This window comes from Propithecus coquereli, unplaced genomic scaffold (assembly GCF_000956105.1).
Source record: "Propithecus coquereli isolate 6110/MARCELLA unplaced genomic scaffold, Pcoq_1.0 Scaffold114, whole genome shotgun sequence".
NCBI classification, from domain to species: domain Eukaryota; kingdom Metazoa; phylum Chordata; class Mammalia; order Primates; family Indriidae; genus Propithecus; species Propithecus coquereli.
The window spans coordinates 3,547,487-3,561,442 of NW_012135414.1; the positions used below are offsets into that span (position 1 = coordinate 3,547,487).

Sequence of the window (13,956 nt, forward strand, 5' to 3'; positions counted from 1 at the left end):
AAACCCTAAAACACTGGTGCTAGTGGGGCAGGAATGGGGTGAGCTCTGCCCCATCAACCCTTAGATATTGATTTAGGAGTTAGATTAGTTTTTTAAAGTGTAAAATGGATAAACCTTGACTTGATGTGTCTTTCACAGCAGCAGATGTGGGACAGGCTTTAGAGAGTTCGCCTCCTTTCCTGCAATCCAATTTTCAGAGAGAAAGTGCCCATGTCACTGCATTGTTCTTTTCCCGTCTCTGACTTCTGCTGGGGTGATGAGCCTCTATACAATGCTCAATAGCCCTCATGCTTCTATGGCAGTTCCTGGCTCCTATGGACTGGCTCTATGGCGGTCCTCACTCCCCACATCCCTCACAGAAGAGTTGACAAGCTAGAGGATCTCAGGCAAGTCTGTCTCCTAGCCTTGCTATCATCTAGGACACCCTGGCCAGCCACTCTTACCCCTCAAGGGCCTGTGTTCGGCACCTTGGCACAGAGTACTCTAGTCAACAGTCTGAGGTCTCTGAAACAGAATTTACACACACACACAAGCCTTCTGAGAGTTGTTGGCTGGGTATCTAAAAAGATACAGGAAGCAGCCTCCAGATGCCAATCACTTTCTGAGGCCACGATGGGTCAAATTGAGAGTCTTGTGTCACAGCCTTGCCCCTAATGCCAATTACCCTGTGAACTTTAGCTTCCTTCAGGTAAAGGATAACTTTTTAAGGTTTAAAAAGAGGAAGCTTAAATGGCTCTCTTGAGACTAGCAACCTGGCCTGGCCACCCTTTGTCAGCCTCTGGCAGTGCCTAGTCTGACCACTAGAGGGCATCCTCATTCCAGCTTGGTGCTTCCTGGCCCTAAGGCTCTCTAGCCCCTCCTTACACGATCACCAAAAAACTAGAGACCCACACCAGCCATGAGCCCAAGTGAGACAGTGGGGTGGTATTAAGTCTAAGGACAAGAAACTTTAGGGTGAATCCAGTTCTATCAGATACAACAGTACCACTGAGAGCTGGTGAAACACTAAATCCAGTCCTGCCTGTGGCACAGAGCACATAAATGTCTGCTACTCAGAGGAAAAGGGACTTCTTCCTAACTTCCTGGGTGATTCCCCTGAAGGAAGGCCCAGCCTGTCCCACCTCCAGAGTCAGTCTTGCAGGAAAGCATCTGTCCTTGGCCCAGAGACAGCTAGGTCAGGTTCAAACAGACAAAAACCAGGGCAGGCTAGAGGGCCAGCTCCTGGGTCCTACAGGCCTAGAATGGGAAAAAAGTTCTGACACAGAAAATGATTAGGTCCTGTTCCATCCCCAGCAAATCCAAGCAGGAAATCCCTTGAGCACCCACCTACCCACCCATCTCAGTAAAACGGCCCTTGGCAATAAAGCACAGCAGGACATACCTTTTGGATTTTTATTAGTAGTTCTCTCTGAAGAATCAAAATAGTTAGCAAATTATTTTAGATTCATCAAGACTGTATATCCTTTGTATTTAGATCTTTAATGTTGTACAACTTAATACAAAACAAACCAAAGAGACTGATTTCTATGACTAGGTGTTATTCATTGTGTCATCCTAAAGCAGTGGGCTGGAGGGAGAGGCTGTTCAAGGAGAACAGAGGTGGAGTTAGTGCTGGCCATCTAAATCATGGCCTGTTTTCTCATCCATTCAATGTGCTGGGAAGGGACCAATGATTTCTTAAACTGACAACTGTTTCCTAGAGCAGGGGCTCTAAAACCCTGGATAGTAGAAGACTGTGGTCCAAACCAAGCTAAAAGAAACAGGCGGGGGGCAGGGAAGCATGGTGAATGCCTGGCAGAAAAGGCAAACTCTGGGTCCCACTGGGAAAAGCGCATTCTTTGCACCTCAGAGACTTCGCAGAACCAGTGTAACACTAAGAGACTTTGTTAAAAGGGGGAAAAAATAAACAAAGCCCTGGAAGAATCTTTCACTTGCACGCAACTTGGATTAGAGTTCAGTCCACTAGTGTGGCGAGTGGGGGGATAAGCATCTAGCCCCAAAGCAGCACTGAGCCTGATCCTCCCACCCCCTTCTTCCCGACAACTCTTGGCCAGGTTTCGGCTGAGGATGTTAAAGACCCCGGAAAGACCAGGGTATTCTCTCTGGAGGGCCGAGGTGGGAAGGACACTTCTCAAAATACAAATACATTTAATATGGAAGCAGCCAGGAGTGTTCTGGGGGCATCTGCATGCCCAAATCTTCCCCCACTTTCTCCCCAGCTCAGGGCCTAGGCTCACAGAGACTGGCAAGCACAGTCTCCACACCTGACCTTCTAACCCCCAAAAGAAAATCCAGAAGTATTCCCCTTCCCCTTCCCCACAGGTGAGCTCTGCAGGGCCTCCTGGGGGTGGTGTTTCCTTGGCAGGGCCTAGGCAGGGCATGGTCTCAGCTGGCTCCTGCCCGAGCCATGAGGTCTTCCAAAGCGTTGTCCTGGTCATTGTTGTGTAATAGCAAAACTTCCTTAATGTCTTTCAGTTCAAAGCCCATTTCCTTAAATTTGCTCATTAACTGAAGAAACTCCATCATCTAAGGGATAGAAGAGAATACAGATTAAAGAAAAGGGTCCAGCTACACAGCACAGCTGAGTGAAGGAGTATAGGGAAGGGTATTGGGGGTGTGGGAGGTCTACATACTTCAACTGGAGCCCGCTAGCAAGCAGAGGGGGGCTGTGGAGAAAGCCAAGGCAGACGGGTTTAATGCCACAGCTCATCATCCTTCAGGTGTCACACCCAGTCCCAACTCACCCTTGCTGACCTCTATCTGGGTCCCACCACCCACATCCACACTCCCACCATGACAGGATACTGAACCCATAAATGGCTGCTCTCCAGGGAGTAGGCTAGGCAAAGAGACCAGCAATCTCCACAGTTGGCCAAAAGTTTGGCTTTTAGCCCAGGTCAATTTCCCCTTGCCTTCACTGGGATTCTAGATAGTTTCCACTCAACCTAAACATAGGCCTCAGCCTGTCTGGACACAAGAGATTCTGCCCTTCGACTGCTTCTGCCTGTAGTCACTGGCATGGAAAGGGGGTTGAGGGGCAGGGAAGAAAACCAGGACAGACTACTTTGTCCTTCCTTTCCAGAGGGTTTTCATGAAGCACGAAGGTTCCCACCTTTTCCTCTGAACATTGGTGCATTTCCAGAGCCTCTTCCACCAAAAGAGGGTCGAAGCCCTTCTCACAAAGCTGTCCATGTGCAAAAAGATAGTCGAGAATCTAAGAAAAGAAACAAGAGGTTTAGCACCTACTGCCACTCTTCTCTGTGCTTCCCAAGAGTCTTACACATACTGGCTAGTGTGAAGTCTGCTCCCTGCCCCACTGGGCTATCAGATGTTGGATAGGACTTGATTTTCTGCCTTAAACTGTATCCAACATAATAAGATCTCAGTGACTATTTGCTACATAGACAGGCACACCCTTCTAAACATGAGTAGTCATTTTCCAAAGGAGTTGCTGCCACCGCTGACTCAGATCTACCAGAATGTCAACTCCAAAGCCTGGGCAGGAAATTCCTCTAAGAAATAGCCCAAGTCAGAAAATATCTCCAAGGTGTAGGACTCAAGTACCCTATTTGGAACTCCCTGGACAGCTATGACAGGATAAAAATTTCTGAAAGGAGATATTTGACCATACCCAAACCCTCTGGAAGAGCAGAGAAAAGGGGTAAGAGCTCCAATATTCCCAAGGCTTTGGCTCAGCCTAGGTCCCAATGAAGTACTGCTGCTGAACCTGCTGGCTGCCCAAAAAAAATGATCTGCGTCCCCACAAACCCACGGGAAAGGAGGTTGGTGCTATGAATCTGAGGAGCTCCAGAATAGAGGCAGGACACTACTCCAGCTCCAAAGGTCTGAGACTTCTCTCCTGGCTGACCACCTACTCCCCACCGCTGACCAACTGCTCACCTGCTCAATGTTCTCTCCTTTCTTCTTCATGGCTCTCAAGACACACTCATACGAGTAGCCCATGTTGACCACTGTCTCCACACACTGCCGCTCACTGGGGGACAGTATCTGTAGTTCAGAATAGGCCTGGGGACAGCTGGGCATGTTGGGCACTTGTGACATTGAGAAATTAGGAGGGGTGACCTGGTGGTGGAGAAACAAGAGGATCAAGGCAAGAAAAAAGAAGACTGAGGCCCCAGAAGACACGTCACTGAAGTGGTCTGGTCCAGGGGCTTGCCATTTCTGATTCTAATCATGCTCCCAAGTCAAGAAGTCTACTAAGAATAAAGGGCCAGGCTACTGGTCCAATATCCTGAAAAGGAATGAAGAGGGGTAGGAGAATCCCAGCCAAGGGAGAGCAAAGCTGAGGATACCTGCAATTGTGACTGTCCTACTCTGCCCTCATCCCACCTTGCAGAGTGAGAAAGCACCACAACAGCCACATGCCCTTTTATGCCCAAATCCCCTGGGCTTGAGGTAGAGAACGTAGTTTAGACTGCCCATGGGACTGATATCCAAGCTGGCTGAGATGCTCTCTCTCCAGAGTTCCACTATCCCTTTCCAAGGTTGCTGTATCTCAAAGTCCTGAGGGATCACTCACTTCAAATACCCCCAGCTTTGGAGCTGACTCTGTCTCAAAGTCTCTATCCTTAGGCAGAGGTTGCCAGTACTGTTCCCATGCATGGACAGCTCAGGGCCCCAGAGTTTTAAGGGGATTCCACCTTTGCACCACACCATGTACTATGTTTCACTTCCTGCTAAAGCTGCCATCCTATAGAGCCTGGACTGAAGGAATATCAGCCACACCAGACTAGGTCCCAAGGACTAGAATGTGGACTCTAGGGCCCTGTACTGGCTATAGGCAGCCTACTCCCTGCCAGTGGACCTTACTAACCCTGACCTGATTAGTGTACATACTCTCATGATTAACTCCTCCCACCACTTCTGACAGTGAATCAGGCCCAAGGCAAGAAGGCAGCTCACTCCCAGGCCAAAGGACCCATCTGCCATGGGAACAAGGTCACAAGCTCTTCTACAGCTTGGCCCAGCTCCCAAGAATCAGCGAAAATGTTTCAGAGAGTATTTCCATTTTTTATAGGGAATGAGAGGGTATTAGGCAGTAGGGAGCTCTCTGTCCTAAAGGTAAGTCCAAAATTATATATACATAACCAGATGCTCTCCTCAAAGGCAGCTGGGGAAAGCCAGGAAAACCACAAGCCTTAAAGCCCACTCCATGCATAACCATCTCACCCACAACACGCTCTCAGCAGCCCAGTCACAGGGCTGTCACTAGGTTACAGGAGTCATTACAGGGCACAGGGACCAGATCACACCAATCAAGCCACTTTGCAGGTCTAAGATTGTGTCTTACTCTTCAAGGACAGGCTCTACCTGAGCATAAGAATAACAACAGCCAAAGAGCAATGCCAGCTCTCACATGACATGCCCCAGCAAGGAAGGAGTCAGGCCTATTCTTCACATGGCTGCCTTTCTCATAAAGCCTCCTAAATGCCTGGTGGGATGTCAGCATACACTTCTAAAATATTACATGTTTAAAAATTCAATAAAATTGGCTAGGAAAGGTGGCTCACGCCTGTAATCCTAGCACTCTGGGAGGCCGAGGCGGGAGGATTGCTTGAGGCCAGGAGTTCAATAGCAGCCCGAGCAAGAGCGAGACCCCATTTCTACAAAAAATAGAAAAAATTAGCCGGACATGGTGATGCACGCCTATAGTTCAAGCTACTCAGGAGGCTGAAGCAGGAGGATCGCTTGAGCCCAAGAGTTTGAGGTTGCCACTGCACTCTAGCCCAGGCAACACAGTGAGACTCTGTTTCCAAAAAAAAAAAAAACAATAAAATTATATGTATTTTAAAAATACATGCAGTACTCTCACATGCCCTACTGGTGGAAATGTTATTTGGTATTCTAGGTACATCTGGCATATGTAAATCCTAAAAAATGTTCACAGATTTGTTAATCCAGTTGCATACTTCTAGAGAACTATTCTAAGGAAATAAAAAAAATGCAAACTGATATTTATATATAACAATATTCATCTCAACATCATTTCTAATAAATATTGGAGACAATCTACTAAATATCCAACGTAGGGTATTAGCTTAGTAAATAATACTCAGCCATATGACATTTAGAAAGCATTTATATTAGGTGAAAAATATAGGATGTATACACTAATTGTACATGCTCTGTGATTATAACTATTCTTTAAAAAGATGCATGGGATTTTAAATGTTAGGATTGATGATACCTTCCTTGAACCGGGACAAACAAAATAAAGTGTCACCTTCAAATAAATGTTTTATGATTCAAACAGGAACTGAGCTAATCCAGCAGACCCCAAATGAACATTTAAAAGGATCCCTTATCAAAATTACAATACAGTAGCATTTCATTTCTTCAGTCACTCACCAAAGCTATTCAATCCAGGGTACTATTTTCAAATATATATAATGCCCATGATTAATACCGATACAACTTTTTAAACATTATTACTGAATTGATGGTAGCCCTTTGTCACTAAGAATTTTTTTAATAAAAAGATAATAAAATTTAGTTCTTGGAGGGGGCAAGGGTTGACTCTGGCATAATAAGATTTTCATAGTCAATGAAGAAAATGCTCTATACTTGTAACAAACAAAGAAAAGTAGAAACTAGAGAAAAATAAGAATTAAGATATCTTTCCAAATTAAATATTAGTGTTTGTGGGAAAGTAAGGTTATGAGAAGGCACAAATATTAGTGTTCAAGTGTCTAAGATGTCTGGGTACACTCTTGGGCTTCAGAAGGTAGCAGTCCTTTCTGTATCTATGCAGCCTTCAAGTCTTACCTCAGTCAAGATAGCTCTTCTGCCAAGTCTTCCCATACGCCTTCTTTTCACCCCACTGCTAATGCATGTGCTCACGGCATGCACACTCCCACCCATGGTTCCACAGAGTTTTGATCACACTGCTGGCACAGTACTTAATCATGGTAGGTTAATGTGAGCTCCTAGAGGTTAGTTACCATTTCACATGCATTTCTGAATCCACAGGGCCTGGCTTTGGGCTTGACACTTACTGGTCCTCATCAACAGTTGTGGAATAAACGCAAGTCCCTTATAAGGAATTTCATTTAACACAGCAAATTGACCAAATGTCTCTACTGTCTTTCCCTCCCCAAAGCCCACTGAAATGAAAATAAAAGAATTAAAGCTCTGGTGCACAGTGGCTCATGTTTGTAATCCTAGCACTTTGGGAAGCCAAGGTGGGAGGATCACTTGAGGCCAGGAGTTCGAGACCAGCGTAGTAAGACCCCCGTCTCTACAAAAAAAAAAATAATAATAATAATCAGCCAACCATGGTGGCGCGCACATGTAGTCCCAGCTACTTGGAAGGCTGAGGCAGGAGGATCACTTAAGCCCAGGAGTTGGCGGCTACAGTGAGCTATAATGACACCACTTGTAGCCTAGACAACAGAGTAAGAACCTGTCTCCAAAAAAAAGAAAAATTAAAACTGTATTTACCTTTCACGTCAAAGAAAGAACAGGGGCGGCAGTGGATAATATATTTCAATGAAATTTTAGGATGTGGAAAGCTAATGAAGGGATGGTAACTGGCAGCAATAAAGTTATAAACTAAGTAGGAAAGAGGAGAGTCAGTCTACTAGCCCCTCGGGAGCCCTAAGAGGGGCTCAGGCTTTGGAAGCACCAGGTACTATTGGGACAAAGCAAAGGTACATAATAATCAGAGCAGTAAAACCCTCAGGCAAAACTTTCCTTACCCCACTCCCCCCTCTGCAGGAGGCAGAAGGTTTAGTCTCTAGAAAACATAAACCAGAGATCAAAAAGGACTAAGGACACCAGGCACAGTGCAGGGCAGAGTGAGGTGAAAGAATTTAAACAAGGATTAAGTAAATATATACAGTAGCCTTCCCCAACCTTCCTTAGCCCTCAAGCAGAATTCTCTGGAGAAACTAACTCCCAAGACCCTCACATGTTGACATTTTGTAGAGTTCCCCTCAAAGCCAACTAACCTTCAACCTACAGTGAAGCTTAATAGATCAGCAAGTACACTCCCAACACACAAACTTTTGATTGTTTTTTTAGTGCCCCACTCTTAAATGTGAATAGAAAGCCAAAGCCACCAACATGAAATACACCAAAAGAGGGAACAAAGCACTTCAAAATTTAAAATACGATAAAGTATAAATTTTATTTAAAAGGTTACAAGATGGTCAAGGATATATCCCAGAAAGTAAAATATAAACACAAAGAGATGGGAAATAGAAAAGGATAGAAAAGTAGAGCATCAGTCAAGGAGATCAATCCAATATCCAGCTCATAGGAATTCCAAAAAAAGAACAACGACAAAAAAAAAAAAAAAATTCTCAAATTTTTTTTCCGTTTCCCAGGATTTTAAAACTGAGTTGAACCTCGGTTTGAAAGGACCCATGAGGGCCTAGCATAATGACTGAACAAGGCACATCACTGGTAAATTTCTAATCTCCAGAGATGAATAATAGATCCCAAAAGCTTCCAAAGGTGGAACAAATTGGAACTCAGAATGACACTGGAATGCTAGAAATCAGTGGAGCTTATAATTCAATAAAAAAGTTAAATAAGGGGGGGGGGGACAGGAGCAATGTCTTAAAAATTCTAAAGGAAAATGACCTTTTAATTAGAAAACTAAATCCAGCAAAACTGTTACTCAAACTTCAGGGTAAAATTAAGACATTTTTAGAAATGCAAGGACTTAAAACTGATGGGTTAATCAATGTGTAAATTGTCATTAGGTTTTTGATAGCTCCCTTGGACAGAGTAAGACTCTCTCTCAAGAAGCAAAAAAAAAAAAAAAAAAAGAGTAAGGAATATATTCATACCTGGAAAACAGAACACAATGACAGGATTAGCCTAACCCCTGAGCAAAGCAAGGCCCCTGAAGAGCTGAAAGGTGGTGGAAATATACACTGGCTATGTCAGGCAGTGGAGGCTGGACTCGGAATAAGGGCACATGATAAGATTACTCTCAAAATGATTCCATGGATTTCTCAACTTCTAAGATTAGTTTAAATAAATAGTAAAACACGGAATCAAAATCTGAAAAATGAGACCCAAACACTGGGCCCAAAACAGTCAACAAAAATCAAATTCCAGGAATGCTTCCCTGTGAGTTCCTATATGAAGGGTGTATACAGCCCAGATGACCACCACCACCCCTGCCTCAGTCACTAGCTATCCTGGAGAGAAATGCTTCTCACTGGGAAAGATTCTCATTATGGGCCTCAAAGACTCACACAAAGATAGAGGGCCAGAATGGAAACCAGGATTTGCTCCCTGGGGATAGGATCATGACTTCCTTAGAAAAACAACAGAGTTTCAGCTCTGTCTATACCTGCCCATTGAAAGTAGCAAATTCTCAAGCCAGCAAAAAGTAGGGCCCTTCCTATTCTGAGATGAATGAGCCGGAAAGAATCTCCACAATCAGTTAGTCAAAGAATGACAAGTGTTCTGGTTTGAGAAAGATGTCTGCTATTTGTTTATTGGCTTTGGTCACTAAATGGTTAAATTTAATCAAACTTTAAATGAGGGGTGAAGAGTGTTGGCTGAGGATCTCTGATCTTTTCCAAGGTGCTTTTTAATTTCTCTAACGCACACAATGAATCACAAAGAGGGGTACAGTGCTGACCCAAGCCCAACAAATGACCAGGAAGAATTACTCCCCAGAGATAATACTGCCGTGCTGCACTCTATCACGTTTATCTGGGCCAAGGTCCAGGGAAGCTTACAAGAAGCTGTGAGCTCTCCAACAATGGAAACAGCCACACAATCTTTTAGCAAGAATGCTATTGCTGGGACCTCGCGCTTGTTGTAAAGCAAGCCAAGATTTCATCTATTTACCAGCTAATAGCAGGCTTGTACGGTCTCTGATAGATACCCCACCAATACAATTAGGCTCCTTTCTGGCTCTAAATAGTCTCTTGATGTACTTTGTCATTTAAAAAATCTATAAGCTGGTATAGCAAAAGGTTCTTGGACTTCTCTATGATTTCTATTCTAGAATGCAATGATGTGTTGTTCTGTGCTACTGAAAACCACATCAAGAGCTAAGCCTACACTTTGTGACAAATAAAAGAACCTCACTGCATCTGCAACATTTTTTGTATGACAAATCAGATTTTCTTCAGGATACAAGGTGCAATTTTTTTAACAATCCATCCTCTACATTAAACCTGAGTTACCAAGTACTATGTTCTCTCCTCCAGTCCTTTGAAGAAAGCAGCACAATTCTTAACAGTGAAAAAACAAGAACCACATGATTAAAATCTGCAGATTAAAAACAACAAATTGGCCAGGCGCCGGTGGCTCACGCCTGTAATCCTAGCACTCTGGGAGGCCAAGGCGGGTGGATCGCTCAAGGTCAGGAGTTCGAGACCAGCCTGAGCAAGAGCGAGACCCCGTCTCTACTAAAAACAGAAAGAAATTATCTGGACAACTAAAAATATACATATATAAAAAGAGCCGGGCGTGGTGGCGCATGCCTGTAGTCCCAGCTACTCGGGAGGCTGAGGTAGGAGGATCGCTTGAGCCCAGGAGTTTGAGGTTGCTGTGAGCTAGGCTGACGCCACGGCACTCTAGCCCGGACAACAGAGCCAGACTCTGTCTCAAAAAAAAAAAAAACACATTTCCACCTTATGCTTCAAGATCCAATAAAAATTATCTCCCAGTTACTAAGGCACCACCCAGTATGAAGAATGTAACCCTAACTTAGCCAAACTATAATAAAAAAGAACCATACTTCAGGGCAGAATAAGATGGGGACAGGGAATCTGGGAGGAGGATATAATAAGGAGCACCAAGCAAGCTAAAAAGAAAATGAAGAAAGGTAATAGAAAAAAGTAAAAAAGTACAAAGAAAGCCATTAATAAAACAAACACAAGATGTGACAGAACAGAAAAAAACTAAAACACCAGGAAACACCATCCACATGACATGTATCATATCTTTGCAAAAGAAAAGACCAAAATAGATGCAGGAATAAGCAAACATTGGTTCAAAACTCATAATCCTTGTCTCCTCAGGAAAACAAGCAGAATTACATATACTTATATAATCGTCAATCTGCCATGCCCCATCTTGCCCTAAACCTTGAAAAGAATGTGAGGGAGGCAACTGCTAAGTAGAATTTAGAAATCTTTGGAACTCTAATTTAGGGGGGATTTAGAAGACTTACTGTGGGACCTGTATTTGGAGGTGATGATTCTTCTGTGCACATAGACAAAATAGAGAGGGAAGGCATCTGGGAGGATGTCAGGGTTGGCATCTCTGTGCCACTGTCCAAGTTCAAAGCTGAAAGCCCAAGAGTATGATGCCCATTGAGCTCACTGGCACTGCTTTGGGTGGAAGGCTTTAGGGAATTCTGGAACGTGCCATTGCGGAGGCAGGATGTGCTATGGAAAGTGCTTGCCAGCTTGGCTGTCTTCTGATTGCTGTCATCAGAGTCAAGTTTGGGGAAGGACAGGGATTTGATATTGCTTACTGCAGGGATAGGGGGGAGGGACACTTTGGAAGACAGCGACATCTTTTCACAGTTGCCCAACTGTGGTAAGGTTATAAAGCCATTGGGTTTATGAAGAGGCTTGAAATCTAGGGTCACCCGCTCCAAGGATGCCAGGACCTCCTCATCCTGTAACACAGACCCAGAGCCTCCTCTGGCCAAGTTATTGTCCAATAACTGAGCCATAATGGGTCCAGTGGTTCCTACCAGAATGTTTCTCAGCTCTTCCTTCTCGTCAATAGTTTTTAACTCCAGGTTATCAAATGGGTCTTCTTCACACTCAAAGTCAGCAGGATTGAAATCTGCCTTTGTGTGGGGTGGGCTGAGAACTTTCTGTTTCATGGCACTACTGCTGACCCGAGTTGGGGTGAGGATGCTGTTGTGCTGTAAGCTGGCAAGGATAGGGTTAATCGGAGGCGGCATTGTGGCTGTACTGTGAGTCTTGGAAAAGCTTATTTTGCTATCACCCTCTGGGCCACTCTTAGAATTCACTTTAGCTTCTGCTTCCTCAGCCTTGCGCTCTGCTTCCCGCTGGGCTTCTTGGATTGTCTTAATATCTTCAGCCCACTCAATGGTCTTCTTTTCCAAGGAGAAGTCATACTGCAAAGACATAGCAGAGAAAGGAGGTGTGAACCCAGGTGGCTACCCTTCCCTCACCCAATTCACTGCTTCCTTACTCTTGTACAAGAGGAGAACTGGGCAAGGCATGCAGGAACGATCCCTACTCAGGGAGAGTGAGGTTTCCAATGTCCTTGTGAGATTTAACCAAACTATGCTTCCAGATTACTTCTAAAAATTAACTAGAAAGAGTTCCCACCACCTCTAACCCTACATACCGGGCCAAATGTACCGGCCAGTTCCCTTGCTACTCTCCTCTCCTGCCATTTCCCTTCCTAGAATTCTTCAATGGTAGCTCAGTCAGAGTTCAGCCACCACCTCTCTGAAGCTTTCTTGATGATGCATTCCCTCTTCTAAACTTCTACAACATTTGTCTCTATCAGTCATTTGATACTGAGCACATGTGATCACATGTAGCTTTCATCTTTAATATTACCCACCAATATTAGAAGCCTCTTGTAGGCAGCTAACCCTCTTTGGGCCTCTTACTATCTAGCACACTGTCCTAAACAGATGCCAAGTTCAGTAATAACACACCTTAACATTTAAGAAACACAATATGCCATGCATGATCCTAAACACTATTTATGTATTCACTCTAGATTTTCTCAACAACCCGTTAAAGTAACTATTGCTATCCCTACTTTACAGGGGCTATACCCAGGGTCATAAAGCTAGTAAGAGGGAGAGCCTGGATTTGAACCCAGGCAGTTTGACTATAGAGTTTATGCTCTTAAACCACTATCTATTAGATTATAATGAACAGGTTGTACTCAAAATGCAGGAAAACTTCTTAAGAAATCTAGACACATTCAGATTAAAATTTTACAGAGCAAATTGCACAAAAATTCACTTCATGGTTCCTTAAATACCTTAAACTACAACAACAATTTATAAAAAATTTCATTTGCACACTTAAAAGAAATAAATCTAGTGTATAAAGTGAAATTCACATAGGACAGGAAAAAAAAAATCTTTGGCTTTTACTCTAAAGCACCAGACCTAAACAATGTGTGCACGTCCAAGGTTGGAGACACATTAAAGGTTTAAAAAAAAAAAAGAGAGGAGGAGAAGACAGAAAAGAGGTCTAATATTCTGAGACAAGCATAAGCCTTTCAGCTTCAAACAACACAAGAGAAGCCTAGAAATGCAGATGTCAAGAAGTTAATTTAAATCCCTAAGCCAGTTGCTTTGCCCAGAAAGACACATGGCGGATCACTGTGCTTCCTTTCTACCACTGAACAGTGAAAAAGACTGCTACTTGTAACTGTGGAGAACATCTGATTTTGCAACTGGTTTCCCCCAATAAAAACTGAGGCTATAACCAGCTTCCTACAGCGTATAAACACAGTTGTCTGAAGTTTTACTCAAAGAATAACTGGAAATTTCTTTCCTTTTTTAGCAAAGCTTTACTAAGCTTTTGTTTTTTAATTACCAAAGTAATGTAGAATACTTGGAACACAGAGAAAAACATACAGGGTGGAGAAAAAAGCAGAAACATTAAAGTAAAAAAATAAGAATGTGGTTTGAGAGTACAATAATAAATATTAACATCATTTAGCATTTATGGAGTACCAGGAACCAGAGTAAGCATTATAAATACATTATTTTATTTAATCCTTGTAACAACCTTAAAAGCTAATTGGCCCGGCCGGGCGTGGTGGCTCGTGCCTATAATCCCAGCACTCTGGGAGGCTGAGGTAGGAGGACTGCTTAGAGCCCAAGAGTTAGAGATTGCAGTGAGCTACAATGATGCCACTCTCACTGCACTCTACCCAGGGTGGCAGAGTGAGACTCTGTCTCGACAAAATAAAAAAAAGGCAACAGAACACCCCTCCTCACAACCC

At 43.7% G+C, this 13,956-nt stretch overlaps 1 protein-coding gene across 1 annotated transcript in view; it reads right to left on the bottom strand.

Moving 5' to 3' along the window:
• Window positions 1–1,378: 1,378 nt before the first annotated feature.
• Window positions 1,379–13,956, bottom strand: part of UBAP1 (ubiquitin associated protein 1) — a 58,811-nt gene continuing 46,233 nt past the window's right edge. The window contains exons 4-7 of the mRNA XM_012656649.1: window positions 11,168–12,091; window positions 3,901–4,083; window positions 3,113–3,214; window positions 1,379–2,526 (exon numbers count right to left, since the gene is read on the bottom strand). Coding sequence (XP_012512103.1) covers window positions 2,386–2,526; window positions 3,113–3,214; window positions 3,901–4,083; window positions 11,168–12,091 — 1,350 coding nt within the window. The 3' untranslated portion in view covers window positions 1,379–2,385. The remainder of the gene's footprint in view (window positions 2,527–3,112; window positions 3,215–3,900; window positions 4,084–11,167; window positions 12,092–13,956) is intronic.